The sequence below is a fragment of the Ochotona curzoniae genome, unplaced genomic scaffold, assembly GCF_017591425.1.
Source record: "Ochotona curzoniae isolate NIBS_2020 unplaced genomic scaffold, NIBS_Ocur_1.0 scaffold_2587, whole genome shotgun sequence".
NCBI lineage: Eukaryota > Metazoa > Chordata > Mammalia > Lagomorpha > Ochotonidae > Ochotona > Ochotona curzoniae.
The window spans coordinates 9129221-9143140 of NW_024467096.1; the positions used below are offsets into that span (position 1 = coordinate 9129221).

The 13920-nt window shown below is 38.3% G+C and overlaps 1 protein-coding gene across 1 annotated transcript in view; it reads left to right on the top strand.

Moving 5' to 3' along the window:
* Nucleotides 1–483: 483 nt before the first annotated feature.
* FGF12 (fibroblast growth factor 12) overlaps nucleotides 484–13920 on the top strand; it is a 527052-nt gene continuing 513615 nt past the window's right edge. The window contains exons 1-2 of the mRNA XM_041002928.1: nucleotides 484–594; nucleotides 776–919. Coding sequence (XP_040858862.1) covers nucleotides 907–919 — 13 coding nt within the window. The 5' untranslated portion in view covers nucleotides 484–594; nucleotides 776–906. The remainder of the gene's footprint in view (nucleotides 595–775; nucleotides 920–13920) is intronic.

Below are 13920 nucleotides of genomic sequence, written 5' to 3' on the forward strand. Positions count from 1 at the left end.
AGCTTTAACAGCCCCAGGGCCTCTCACTCCCCCAAGCAACAGTCAAATCAAAGAAGGAATGGAAGGAGAAATGGGAAGTCAGTGGGGATGAAGGGGATGGGAACCTGACGCTGAGAAAGTTATCGCTGCAACCAGGAAGGGAAACTCAAATTGTGACCCTTTAAACCAGAGTGCTAAATTCCTCCTGCTCTCTCACCTCTGCCTTCTGAGAACATGCGTACCCAGCTCGGGAACCCTAGCTCCTCTAAGGCTTCCGTAATCCTTGCTGGAAAATCGTACGGGAATGATGCACAGTTCAATCCATTTTCCAGTTTGCAGAGGCAAATCCGGTCCGGTGTTTATTTTTAGCAGCATTTCTCTGTGACCGAATGCTACAGCTCTTCAGCTGGGAAAACTGGGGACGGTATTGGGGAGCGAAGCGAAGGGGGCGGGGATGGGAGGCGGTGAGAGGCGGGAGGTGGGGGGACGCCCTGCGCATGCGTGCCGGCGCCCATGCAAATCTGCTGTACATCCAGAGCAAAGTGGGATGATCTGTCACTACACCTGCAGCACCACGCTCGGAGGACAGCTCCCGCTCGCAGCTTCCAGACTCAGGTAAAATAACAATAATAATACATGTCTATAAATGAATAAAGAAAACCGAAGCCGGTACTATGCATGCTTTTCTGTATCAGATCGGCGTCGCAGCCTGTCCTCTGTAGAAGCAATCTGCTGCTGCTAAGTGTCCTTTGCTGGCTGATTGCAGCTTCAAGGTTTAAAAAATCCCGTCTTTCAGGAAGCCTGAAGGGGAAGGAAGGAAGTACAGGCGAATTCATCAGATTGGCTTCCCAGGTTTGGGAATCTGAGGCGGGCCCTTATCTTCCGGCCAACTTCCATTGAACTTCCCAGCACTCAAAAGGGACCGAAATGGAGAGCAAAGGTATGTGGCTGTCCCCATCAGGGGACTTCCCGCTGCATGTGCGTGTGGCCAGGACAGTTCTAGGCGAGGGGACTGCAGTGCCTGGGGAGCCAGCAACCTACCAGGTCGATAGGAGGAGGAGATGCCGTGTCCGTTGCCGCACCGGGGAAGTGTGGCAGGAAGGCGACTTCTTTTCAACTCCCACAGCTTGGAAGGCAGTGTTTAATACTCCATCAGTTGCGTAGTGAAGTGTGATGAGTTCCCCCTGCCCCCATCCAGGGGGCAGTCCCTCCTAAAATGGAGGGGTAGTAGAGATGTGTTGGTAGAGCAGTTTATTTTCTGTCTAATGGATGGGCTCGAATAAATACATTTCATTTGCTATAGGATTGCTGACAGGCACGTTTGTATCTGATATTCAAGAATGCATTGCTTAAAAAAAAAAATGTTTGGATTCCTCCACCCCCAGCCTTTGAAGATGGTATTTCTGGGTGTGTATGACCACATCCTACTGCATTTTGAATATGTATTAGCAGAGAATTTGGGTCTATTTGAAACAGCGTGCGTTAGAACTGACCTCTAAGAAGAACAGTGTATCGGAAGATTGCTTGGCTCCTTAGCATGATGCATTTACTAGTTCTGTACGTGTAAACATTAATATTCTCCTCATAAACAGATCTGCCTGATGTATACATACCAATTGGTAAAGCAACTGTAAAAAATCCAACTTCTGGGTGGCTTATTTCCTACACATAAACAAAATGCCTGTTAGGATGGTGCGATTGGAAATCCCTTGGTTTTAACCCCCATCTTCCTCCTCCTTAAAACGCCCACCAGGCTGTGAGAAGCTTTAAGGATGTGATTAGATATCCAGTAGGAATACTGGTTATTTATTTCTGCTGAAATCAGGAGAAATGATGTCAACTTTTATGAAACTATATTCATTACCCAGAACTCCAGAAGCTATATTTGAAACAAGGTCTTATTTTTAAACCAAGAATGTCAGTCACTGTGGTAATGTACTTGGGCTTAGGGATGGTGATGGGCTCCCTATTTTTGGGCTGATTAGTGAAACTGGAGTGTTGAATGACAGCAGCTGTATGCTCAATAAAAGTATTTTTTTTTAACTATTTAGTTACTAAGCAAAGTATATAAACTCGGTTAAGCATTCAAAGAGCAACAAAAACTGGGTTGACAATACATTAAGACTACCATATGACTTTCATTTTACACAAATCATTCTCAACTCACAATAATGAGATTCTCCATGTGTGTCAGTGATATGCGCATCTGAAACAATTCACGCCTTTGAGTATACATGGGATATATGCTTACTAATTCTAGGTTCAAATGAAAAGACAAACTTCCGTAACTCATAAAGGTATGCAATATTCTGGTTAAGTATTTCTTGACCACAATGGTATCATTTTTCTATTGTTAAAGGATATCTGGTATTTGATCATTAAATTTGTTTATTTGGCAGGTTTTCCCTCCCTGCCCCAATATTTTTGCCTGCAACTTACCTGCTAATTCCTGGTCCTTTTAAAATGAGGACATATCTCTCAGCCATGAAATTATACTTGCCTTCATTGCCCAGAATATGCCAAAAGTCACAGAGGAGTTTTATCTGCTTTGCCAGTTTGGGGGAGTTCAGGAAGAAGAAAGAATCTCAGAAATAAATAAGGATCAGGACAGAAGTTCCATGTTGATCAGAAAGCAGTGGTATGGATCCCACAGCACTGATCTGTTGGCAATGGAGGCTTTTGTTACAGTCAATACGGTAGGCATTTTGCACAAGATTTATGATTGCCCTGAGCAAAAGATATGATGGAAGTTTTTATGCAGGTTTCTTTCTGGACTTCCTTTATGTAGCTGAATTAGCCAGTTAGCAATCACATTAGGCATGGCTAAGTATTTATACATTGGCTTCACTTTCTAAGTCGATGCAGATGGCACAGCTAAAAATTATAATTATTCTAGAGAAAAAGAGATATTAAAGGGAATGTGTATGCAGATTCCCTTATAATTGGTGCATCTTATACACTTGTGCTGTCATATACAAACATGTTCCCCTAACAAATTCAAATCTAATTCTAAGAAGATTTTCTTAAGTATAAGTAAGTAGGATTATTCTTTTTATCAGAAACCTTAAAAATATAGTAAGAGTCATATGAATCACTTAAGGGTTCAAGAGTTCTCCATCTTAGAAAAAAATTCAAATGATCTATTTAATCTTGAATCCTGTGATCAGCATTTGAGAACCTTCATGTTTACCTCTGGCATTTGAAAACCTTTCTTAGATCCCTTGTTTAGGTTATCTAGCAAATGGAGCTCCATTACTAATGATTAGATTTTTTATTTTGCTTTCTTGTCACTTTGCTTTACTTTTTATCATGTAGGCTAAAGAGGAAAAATAAAATCAATTGGTAATTCATCAATTCAATTCACAATATAACTTTAACAATGTTTCTGTACCATGTTAATTAGATTTGAATTGTATTGTCTGATAAGCTTTGTAGATCCCGAGTAGTTGAGAATCTTAAATGATTTATGGTACTTACTATTTAGACTGTTGTTTCACAATGTGGATGAACATTAGAATTGCCTGGTATTCTTTTATATACCTCATGCCAATTAAGATACAAAATTGAGGTGGAGCAAGGCATAGATATTTTTTAAATGATCCTAGGTATAGCAAAATTGGGTACTACTGGTTCAGACTCTTCATAATCAAAATGTGGGTTGCTTAATAGGCTTTTAGAACTGTAGAATCTTTTCTTTAGATTTATTAAGACAGAATCTGATGTTTCACAGAATCTTAAGGTATTTTACATGCACCACAAAATTTGTGAAGCATTTGTATAGAGCGAAGAGGCTCAGTTTATCATCTAGCACCTATCTCTTTACCTATTTATATATCTCTTTATTTTTCTTTCTTCTCATTCATGCTTTCCTACCTGTCTCAGGTCTTTCTTAGGTCCTAACTTCCATGGTGTAGCACCTGTAGAAGCACTTGAAAAGTTTTGCAGCTATAAAATTTCTGAGGCTGTACCCCTAGAGATTTTAGTTTAATTGATTCTAAGACCTGGGCACAGGTCATTTTAAACATCTTCCCAAATGGTGTTAATGAACAGTCAGAGTTAATCATTGATTTAGCCCTTTGCTACTGGTGGTCCATGGACAAGCAATAGGAGCAACCTTTGTGAACTAGTTAGAAAAGCATAGTTTTGGGCCCTATGAGTTTACAAAATTAAATCTGGGTTTCAGCAACTCTGTTGATCATTTGTTTGCATGTTAAGTTTAACAATCACTCATTTAATATTCTAGAACAAATTGTATATGGGAATAGTACCACTCAAGCACGTCAGTAGGGCAGATTTGCTAATATCTGACTATTCATTATGGAGGCTTGTATGTAATCATGTGGTAGTATTCTGGTTGCTTTTGGAAATAATGGGAAAATATGGAAAAGAGTGCCTTAGAGTAGGATCAGAAAATAGGGGATTATTTAATAAATTATTTGAGCGAGATTGAGAACCAGATCATGCCCATCTGTTCACTTCCCGAATGGCTAGCATTGGGCCAAATGCAGGGGTTGGGAATTAAACTAGGTCTCCATTTTGGAGGCAGGATCGCAATTACTCGAGGCATCACTTGCTTCCTCCAAGGTCTGCATTAGCGAAAAGCAGGAATTTGGAGCATTGCTAAGACTCAATCCCTCACATTCCTATTATGGTATGCAAATGTTCTAAAAGAAGTTTTAACTACTAGGCAAAATGGTTGTCCCTTGGGTTCACTTTTAAACACTCTCCCTACTCCTAATCCGAGTATTTGCTTTCAGTCTCCATGATCTTAAAACACTTATCCTCTAAATTCATTTTGAGTTCCTGGAGAGGTCCTGCTTATTAGACCATAATAATATAATGCTATTAGAGTGCTTAAATTGAGGCACATCTTCACAGAGTGGTTATGGCTTTACCTCTTCACCTTGTTATACATCTATGCTCAACTGTCAGAAAAGTTACTTCACATAATTCTTGTTCCATATAATTTTCTTTTGATATTCTCAATGTTGTCTACAGCCATACCACCCTGAACGCGCCCGATCTCGTCTGATATTCTCAAAGTTAACTTGATATTTTATTGTCATAATTTATATATCCTAAGTACTTGTTTGTCCTTCACATACTATATTTTTTATCATCAGCATTGCAGTGTTATGCTGTTTATTCAAACATGTATAGTTGAACACCTGCTATTTGTCAATGTGTTTAGTTTTGTGAATATAAAGAAAAAATTGGATCCTTAATATTAATGATCTAATATTCATAGATTAAGTTTCTTGTGGACCTTATTTGAATGTTCCTACAGTCACCCAGGTGACTATCTCAGGTAGAAGATATGTAAAATTGAATGGTCTTAATTAGGCTTTCATGTCATACTTATGCATCAGTAAGACTTTAAATTGGGACAGATGAAAGAAGTTTGGTTTTACTAAGAGCGCTCTCAAAGACAGTAGCTTTATTCCAGAAAGACTCACACTGGTGTTCCCAGGGAAGATTCTGTTTTTGGGCTTCATCCCAGGTACCACAGTCCAGCTAGAAATATGAAGCAACAAAGAAAGAACAGACTGTTCTCTGAAGTGAGGATGTTTCAATCTATGGACGAGAAAGGAAATGACATGCAGTCATTCATTTAGAAGAAATGAAAAGTTATTTATTAAACAACAACAACAACAAAACAAGGAAACAATTTTGTGGCTAAACAGCAGCAAGAACCTGAGACATTGTGGTAGAATAAGTAAAATCTAGTACAGTAAATTCATAATTTAGTATGATGGGTATTGGGCTTAGGAGATGTATGTGCTTACCCCAGTTCTAATGGTGGAACACTGGGAAAATGACTTTCTTCCTTGGGTTTTAAGGTTATTAAATATTAAAGGAGGTTCAGTTCATTTAATTCAAAATACTTACTGAATTGCCACATTGTTCTAGGCACATTATTAAACGCAAGGGATACAAATATAAATAGGATATTGACTTACCCTCTAGGAACTTAAAGTCTAGAGATACTTGAGCAGTCCCAGGAGCTATCAAATTCTTTCACTGTATTTGTCTCCTGCATTCATCTTTCAGAATGAGACTAGGTTAACCCAGTAGGCTATCATAGCAAGTCTTGCAATAGTTAGTGACCTCCAAAGAGGCACTTTACATTCAAAAGCAACAATACTTGTTTTTGTATCATTAAGTAAACTCACTGTATGAAAAAGCTTTTGAACTTCAATGTCCTTTAAAAGCTGTTCTAGTGAGCTAGTTAGAAATTGTCTGGGTAAGGTGGTTATTACCAGGCCTGTTGGTCTTAGTAACAAGTTTGGTGGCTAGCAACTTATTTGCTCTTATTTCCTTTTGTGTCTGTAAGCTCCCAAAGTACTGACAGCTTAGGTATGGTGTTTTGGACCTAGACAGCGAGAAGCAGAAGTTTCTTGCATTTGTTAGTATGGGACTTCCCAGCTAGTCATTTATTAGCAGCCTTAAATCATGTACAGAAGCTGCTTTCTGTTTTCTGTAAGAGAAAGATACTAGTGTGTATTATTTACCTCATAGTCCTATGAATTATTTTCTTAGCCACATATTATAGATAATAAAAATATCTGTTCATAAAGTCCTAGTGATTTAGGTACTTATCTTTGTTTCCCAGTAAAATAAGAGTCTATTCCCACCCCATAACGTCATGTTATCATCAGTATGAAATACAGCTCCTACTGTTAAAGCATTGGAGTTCTTTAGAAGCCAACCATGGTTTTTATCATTAGTTGTTAATTTATTTCTTTGTTCTAGAATAAGAGATCCTGGAAGGTAGATATTGCTGTTTCGCCATTTTTGTAATTTTAGCAGCAAGCATTCTGCATAGACAGCTTAAATAATCTTCACTGACTTCTGCAATGGCTTTCATTTAGGTATTTCTTTTATGCTTATTTTACATTTTTACAGTAATGGTTAAGATATTTTAAAAATGTTTATTTTTATTTATATTACATTCTAAGAGAGAATCTTCCATTTGCTGGTTTGTTTCAAATGAATGGAAGAATGAGAAATGGGCCTGTTGGAAGACGGGAGCTTTCACTGGGCATGGGTCCAAACATTTGAGCCATCATCTACTGCTTCTTGGAATGTATCAGCAGGATGCTAGGTCAGAAGTAGAGCAGGCAGGCCCCAAAGTGACAGCCCAATATTGCATGTGTGCATCCCAAGCAGCAGCTTACACCATTGTACCTCAATTCCTGCCCCTGGTATCTGAATTTATTTCTGTTTTTGCTAGAACTAGTTTTTCTCTTTGAGAAAACAGAAAGCATCTCCTGAACGTGATTTAAGGCTGCTAATAAATGACTAACTAGGAAGTCGCATACTAACAAATGCAAGAAGCTTCTACTAGTTTGGTTGTTATGTAGCAGCTTGTGGGATTGGTTATGAAGATACACTGCGCCAAAGTTTATGCCTTGAATGGGCTTACATTCTGGCCTACTAAGGTTGCTTCTCAATTAGTGGCTCAGGTTGGAATCACAGTACTCCACAATATGAGAATCAGTTAAAAGGAAGCCCTGAGGTGATTAGGGACTGCATCTTTGATTGTAAAGGAATGCATAAGCTGCACAGAGCTGTTATTAAGTTACAACACTAATCAGTGTTCTCTATCAGGGACACTGCTGGACTCCTATGGCAGGAGCCTTACTTTTTTATTTTTTTAAGATTTATTTATCATTATTGCAAAGTCAGATATACAGAGAGGAGGAGAGACAGAGAAGATGATCTTCTCTCCAATGATTCACTCCCCCAGAGGCTGCAATGGCTGGAGCTGAGATAATCTGAAGCCAGGAGCCGGGGGACCAGGGGGTTGGCTGGGGGGCTCCTCCGAGTCTGCCACGTGCAGGGTCCCAAGGCCGTCCTCAACTGCTTTCCCAGGCCATAAGCAGGGAGCTGGGTGGGAAGCAGGGCCACTGGGATTAGAACCAGTGCCCATATGGGATCCCGGCAAGTGCAAAGTAAGGATTTTAGCCATTAGGCTACCATGATGGGCTCAGGAGCCTTATCTTTTATTATTACTCAGTTAGCATTAAGAAAGTGAATGTGTAGAAAAGAGGTTTAATTCTAACATAGATTTGGGATAGAAAATAAATAATGTAAAATAGGTGATGATAACCAGGCAAAAAATGGAATGTCATTTTCCCCCAACGTCTTTTAATATTCTCATAAGCATCCTTGCATACAGGCTTGACAGGATTTTCCCCCCAGGTACTGTGTAGTTAGTTCTAATTTCAGTTTTCTCCAGTTGCTTTTGAAACAACCCATGTCTCTTTGTCTTTGGATATGTGGAGCTCTCACTCAGGAAAATGTGTTTAGTTCCAGCAATGTAACTGACGGTGCCTTGGCTGAAATCCCAAAGGACGCCTGTTGCCCCTGCATGGAACCGTCTTTTTTCGTTATTACAGACTCTTCCTGGATTCTGCCTCAAATAAATCCTATCAACAGTGAACTGGAGAGCACAGATAACTGAAAGTGAGGGTTTATACTGCATAGAAGAAATAAAAGGAGAATAATTTGCTGGAGTAGGGTATTTTTTTCTTTTGTCTTATAGGCTATTGGCCCAAGAAGCAACTCTAAAAGCATATGCTACAAAAAAAACAGCAACGAGAAACTTTCATTGAAAAGATAACTAAACACAACAAAGATTGTCTTAACGGGCAGTAGGAACTATCAATACCAATCTCTTTCTGTCCCATTTATTCCTATAGCTATCATGTTGTGGAAACATTAAATCCTCAAATACTGATAAAATTCAAGCAGGTTGAACACATCTTAACACAATAGAAGATTGGACACTTCCGTTTTAGCTATTTGGAGATGGAAAATCAAAATATTTTCTGGCTCCCAATTACGTTGATTTTTTTTTTTTTTTTCTGTCAGCCTCATTCACTTGTTGTACTGGATTTAGGTACTCTACAAAAAAATGACGGACAAAATTTAAGGTGCAATCTTTTAACTGTTAAAATGTGAAAATTTAAAAATCAGTTAGCTTTATCCAAAGGTTCTTTTATTTCAAAATATTTTCAACATTTCCAACACCATTTAAAATTGAACTTAGTTCTTCCTTCCTCTGGGACATAAAGGAGAAATATTTGCTAAGTGTCAAGATAAAGGTTGCCATGTAAATGACATTGTATTTGAAGTCTGCGAATAATTGAAAAAGAGCTGATAGGGGACTTGGTCTCTATCAGTGTATAATGCTAACTGATGATGCAAAGGCAGCAATAGCCTCAAAATACTGAGGTGATGGAAAGAACTAAAGTGATGGTGTAAGACACTCAGTCTTGACTTATTATTTTAAAATTGTTTATTTCATTTTATTTTTAAAGGGAGGATAGGAGAGAGAGGTTATGATAGCATTTGCTGTCTGCTGATTCATACTACAGTGTCTGCAACAGCCAGGCTTGGGCCAGTCAAAATTCAAAGCTCAGAAGGGAAGGGACCCATCACCTGGAACCTCTCAGGGTCTGCACTAGCAGGAAGCTGAAAGTCTACAGCCTGTGGTAAGGGAAGTAAATATCCTGAGTTCATTCTACACCAAACACTAGCCCCAGTATTGGTGTGTTCCTTCTTAAAAATTTATCTGAAAGGAAGAATTACAAACCACACAGACTCAAGCGATAGAGAGAGATATCTTCTATTTGTCAGTTTACTCCCCAAATGGTCACAATAGCAGGAGCTGGGCCAAGCATAAGCCAAGATCCTGGAGCTTCTCCTGGGTCTTCATGTGGGTGCAGGGCCCCAAGTACTTGGACCATCCTTTATTGCTTTCCTAGGTACATCTGTATAGAGCTGGCTTGGAAGTGGAACAGCCAGGACTTAACCTGGCATCCATATAGGATACTGATAATGCAAGTAGTGGCTTTACCTGTTATATCACAGCATTGAACCCCAGTATATCTTTAGAAATCAGTTGATTGGGTGAATGATCCTATAAATTGTAGGTTTTAAGCATTTATTAATTTGTTAGATGTTTTTAGGTTGAGCTTTTCGACTACAGCACGCATAATGGAGGGTTTATGAAATTACATCCACTGAGGCAAAGAATGAGCACAATGCATGTTCCAATGAGAAAAGACCTACTATTAGATTAATTGATAGAAAACCAGGATTCTGATTCTTATACCTCTAACATGAAGGAACATTGGGAAAAATCTTTTTCTTCTCCTTTGTGCTCAGTGTCCCAGACCTTTTTATAGAAACTCCTGTTGCTGTTTAATTTCTTATTTCAAAGAAACTGCCTTTTCAGTTTTTTATATTCTTTCTGCTAGCTTGTTAGATTTGCCTTCTATAGGAAATAAAGCAGAGGGGCCATAATTGCCACCTCAACTTTTAAGCTGGGATTGAGGGGCTTTTCAAGACTGTGCATTGTGTGATTAGAGTAGTTGGATGTATAACGGGACTGAGCAATTAATTTGATTCTGAGTAAGAAACCAATTAAACTAGAGCTAGTTGCTACCTCACTAAACACTGTGGATGGCATGATTGTGGGTACACATAGGTCGTGAGTAGGTGTTTGAATTAATGGGTAGCTTCAGTGGCCTTGGGGGAAAGGACACTGGTTTCTGAATCTGAAGATCTGGAGATCTGGATTTGAATCCAGATTCTCAACTCAACCATGTGCGTTTGAGCTAGTCATTGTTTCTCTGGCTTTGTGCTTCACCTGTCAAAAAAGGGTGGATCAGAGAGGCAAGATTCTTCTCATTCCTGGGATTGTTTCAACTGTGGGGTATTTCTGCCAGGACTACAGTGGATATGTTCTGTTCAAGGATTTATGGTTGGCTGCCTGTTCTGTCATATCTATTTGCTTAACAGAGTGGCTTTTTTTTTTTTTGCTCAGCAGATTGTGCATTATATTTTTATAGCATCTTTTTTTCATCCGCATATGTGTCCTCTTTACAATTAAGATTAGTTTATTTATACATCAGTCGTATGTGAAGTTGATTTGGTGAATATGGTTTTGTTCTTCCACCCAGTCCTAATCAGTACATCCTTGCTAAAAAAAATGAAGAAAAAGCTAAATAGAACAATGCCATGCAGTACAAATGCTGAATATTTACTGATAGTATAGAAAATTTTGAATTTCACTTAGTGTTTTATTAGTAATGTTATTCAACGTAATTGTATTCCATCATTTTTGTATCCACATAATTTAAAAATGAATAATACTATTTCCCAATGTTTGATTAGGAACTGGCCCTTTTAGATAGAAGTTTTTTTTTTTTCCAGAAGAAAGTTGTCCAAACTCTAATTTCAAGGTTAACAAACTAAATTTGTTGCATTAAGAATAAGATGAAGGATATGTAACATGAGTTAATATGTGTATGAACATGAGTTCCAATCAGGTGTACTTATAACACAGTAATCATTATAGAAGAATATGAAGTATAGGTGGATATAAGACTGATTGTAATAACGTGAAATAAGCATATGTGTGGACAAAAACAGGGTGAAATGCAAAAATCACTATTTGGAAAATGATAATGGAATTATGAGTTTTTCAAATCTTTCTCAAAATTATATATTTTTTTCTAGTAAATCAATCATAGGTACACGAGGTGTTGGATATAGTTTTAAACAGTTCAACAGGTCTACTTTAAAAGCATCCCATTGTTCATGATTTTGTGATTTATTCATGTCAAATATCAAAAGACTAGTCTTGAAAGATTGATGTATTTTTGAAAAACAGATTGGCAGAGAAAGCAGGGCAGAGAAAGAAAGAGAGAAAGAGAAAAAGAGAGAGTTTTCATCTGCTTACTCCACAAATGCCTGCACCAGCCTGAGTTGGGCCAGGTAGAAGTCAGGAGCTAGAACTCCACCAGGTGACTCACATAAGTGGCAGGGGCTTAAGTACTTGAGAGAGAGTTGGACCAAAAGTGGAGGAGTTGGGATTTGAACTAAGAGATGTGGGCATCCCAAACAGTTGCTTATCCACAATTCCAGCTCTTGAAAGAATGTTTGAGAAGGTATCTGGGTCTTTGGAAACAAAGCTTTTGTAGTTTTTTTTTTATTATTGAGCTAATTGGGCACCTGGCACTTTATCGCCTATGTTCTTCATGGCAAACCAAATAAGAAGGCATTATTGTTATCCCTGTTTTACAGACTTGACAGCCTAGGACCAGAGTTTTTTAAGTAACTTGCCCAAGTCACATTGCTAGTAAGGGGAAGATTGGCTGTTGAGTCTGTGAGCTTAATCACTAGTGAATATCTAAGCCAAAGCATGTTCTTATCCAGTAAGCTAATAACTCTCCCTTGTTACTGAAAAACTAATTTAGCTGTTCTGCACACAAAGTTTTATTAACCTTCACGATACCTTATCTGCAGCCTAATTTTAGCAAATGGTGGGTTCTGTAAGAGCTAGACTTGGAGAGTACCTGCTTGCTATCAGATGGGTTCAAAAAGAATCATAGATGTATTAAATTGTCTTCCAATCCCAGGGCTTAATTTAGTATGGGGATATAGCTCTTCATTTTCTAACCCTCATGTTGAATGACAATCCTGTTTGTCTGGGAAACCCAGGGATATAATGGAAAGATCACAAGCTTTGAAATCAGATACGTAACTACCAACTGTTTAATCTCACTAATCTAAGGAAAAATATACTTCCTATTTTATGCTTATCTTTCAATGTTAGTGGCTCAATACAGAAAATATGCATGAGGAACCACACATGAAAGGTGATTTTATTGTTATTTCTGTTGTTTTATACCCAATTCTTGTACTTACTACTATCTTTTGTTCTTCATGGAGCTGTATTCTTGTCTTAAATTCCTTACTCCCCTGTTAGCCCTCTGCATGGAACTACATGCAGATTTTCTCATTCTTTACTCCACCTCATGTGAACATGACTGATGTGTGACAAGAACCCTGCCTGTCACTGGAGGCCACTGCTTGATCTTATTATCATATTTCTTCCTTCCTTTTGTGTTGCTTCTTTTCTCTACTTTGACAGTGACGATTATTGCTCTAACATGAGCTACATCTCTTGATTCTCTAGACTGCTGACTCTTGCTGCTCTTACAGCATTTCTCCTTCATTGTACCTCATTGAATACCATCTGTTTTTCTATGGATGGACTGTCAAGAATGCCATACTGCTGAATTATACAGTGAAAAACATAGTTGATTCCTACTGGTCTAAACTGTGCTATGAAAATTAAAGAGCAATGCCATCAATGAGTTAAACCTCTAATCTTTTTGACCAAAATGTTACTAATTTTCTCTCATTTTCTGGCCTAAAACGAAGTCCACTTTTCCCAGAGATAGAATTTGACAACTGTGGCCAACAGTCGTGACATTATTGGTTAGGTTTAGGAAACATTCCATTGTTTCTTCCAGGTCAAAAGAGTGAAAACTACTTTCTGCCTGGCTGTTTCTGTCAGGCATCTTGAAAGTGTGCATCAGAATAAGTTATGCAGCTATTAAAACTCTGTGTTCTGTGTCCAGAGTTTCTGATTTTTAAATAAGTTTACAGAGAATGCTGGTGTTTCTGGTTCTCCAACAACATTTTGAGAACTACCTTGTTTGTTGCTCAAGCTTAATGTTATAGAGCAAGAATGAATGAAAAAGACAGAATCGCTGTCATCTATAATAGCAGATACCAAAATATAATCTGTGGAGATAGAGCTAAAGCCTAGATCTGAAAAGGAGCTGGCATTTGAGTTCAATCTTGCAAAAACGATAGAGTAAAATATTGGGGAAGCATTCCAGTCTAATGCACTTGGATAAACAGTGGTAGACAGGTGTTGAGGTATAGGCAGTGGCTAGGAAAAGCAAGCATTTCTTAAGCTGGATGTTGCTTTAGATGCTGATTCTAGTAGTGATGAGTCCCCACCTTCATGTGTCACGTAAGATTGACAGAGTATAGGGGAAGACAAACCAATCACAAGATATCAAAGAAAAATTAGAAACAAATCGTGGAAACAATAATGCAGGTGATGATTTC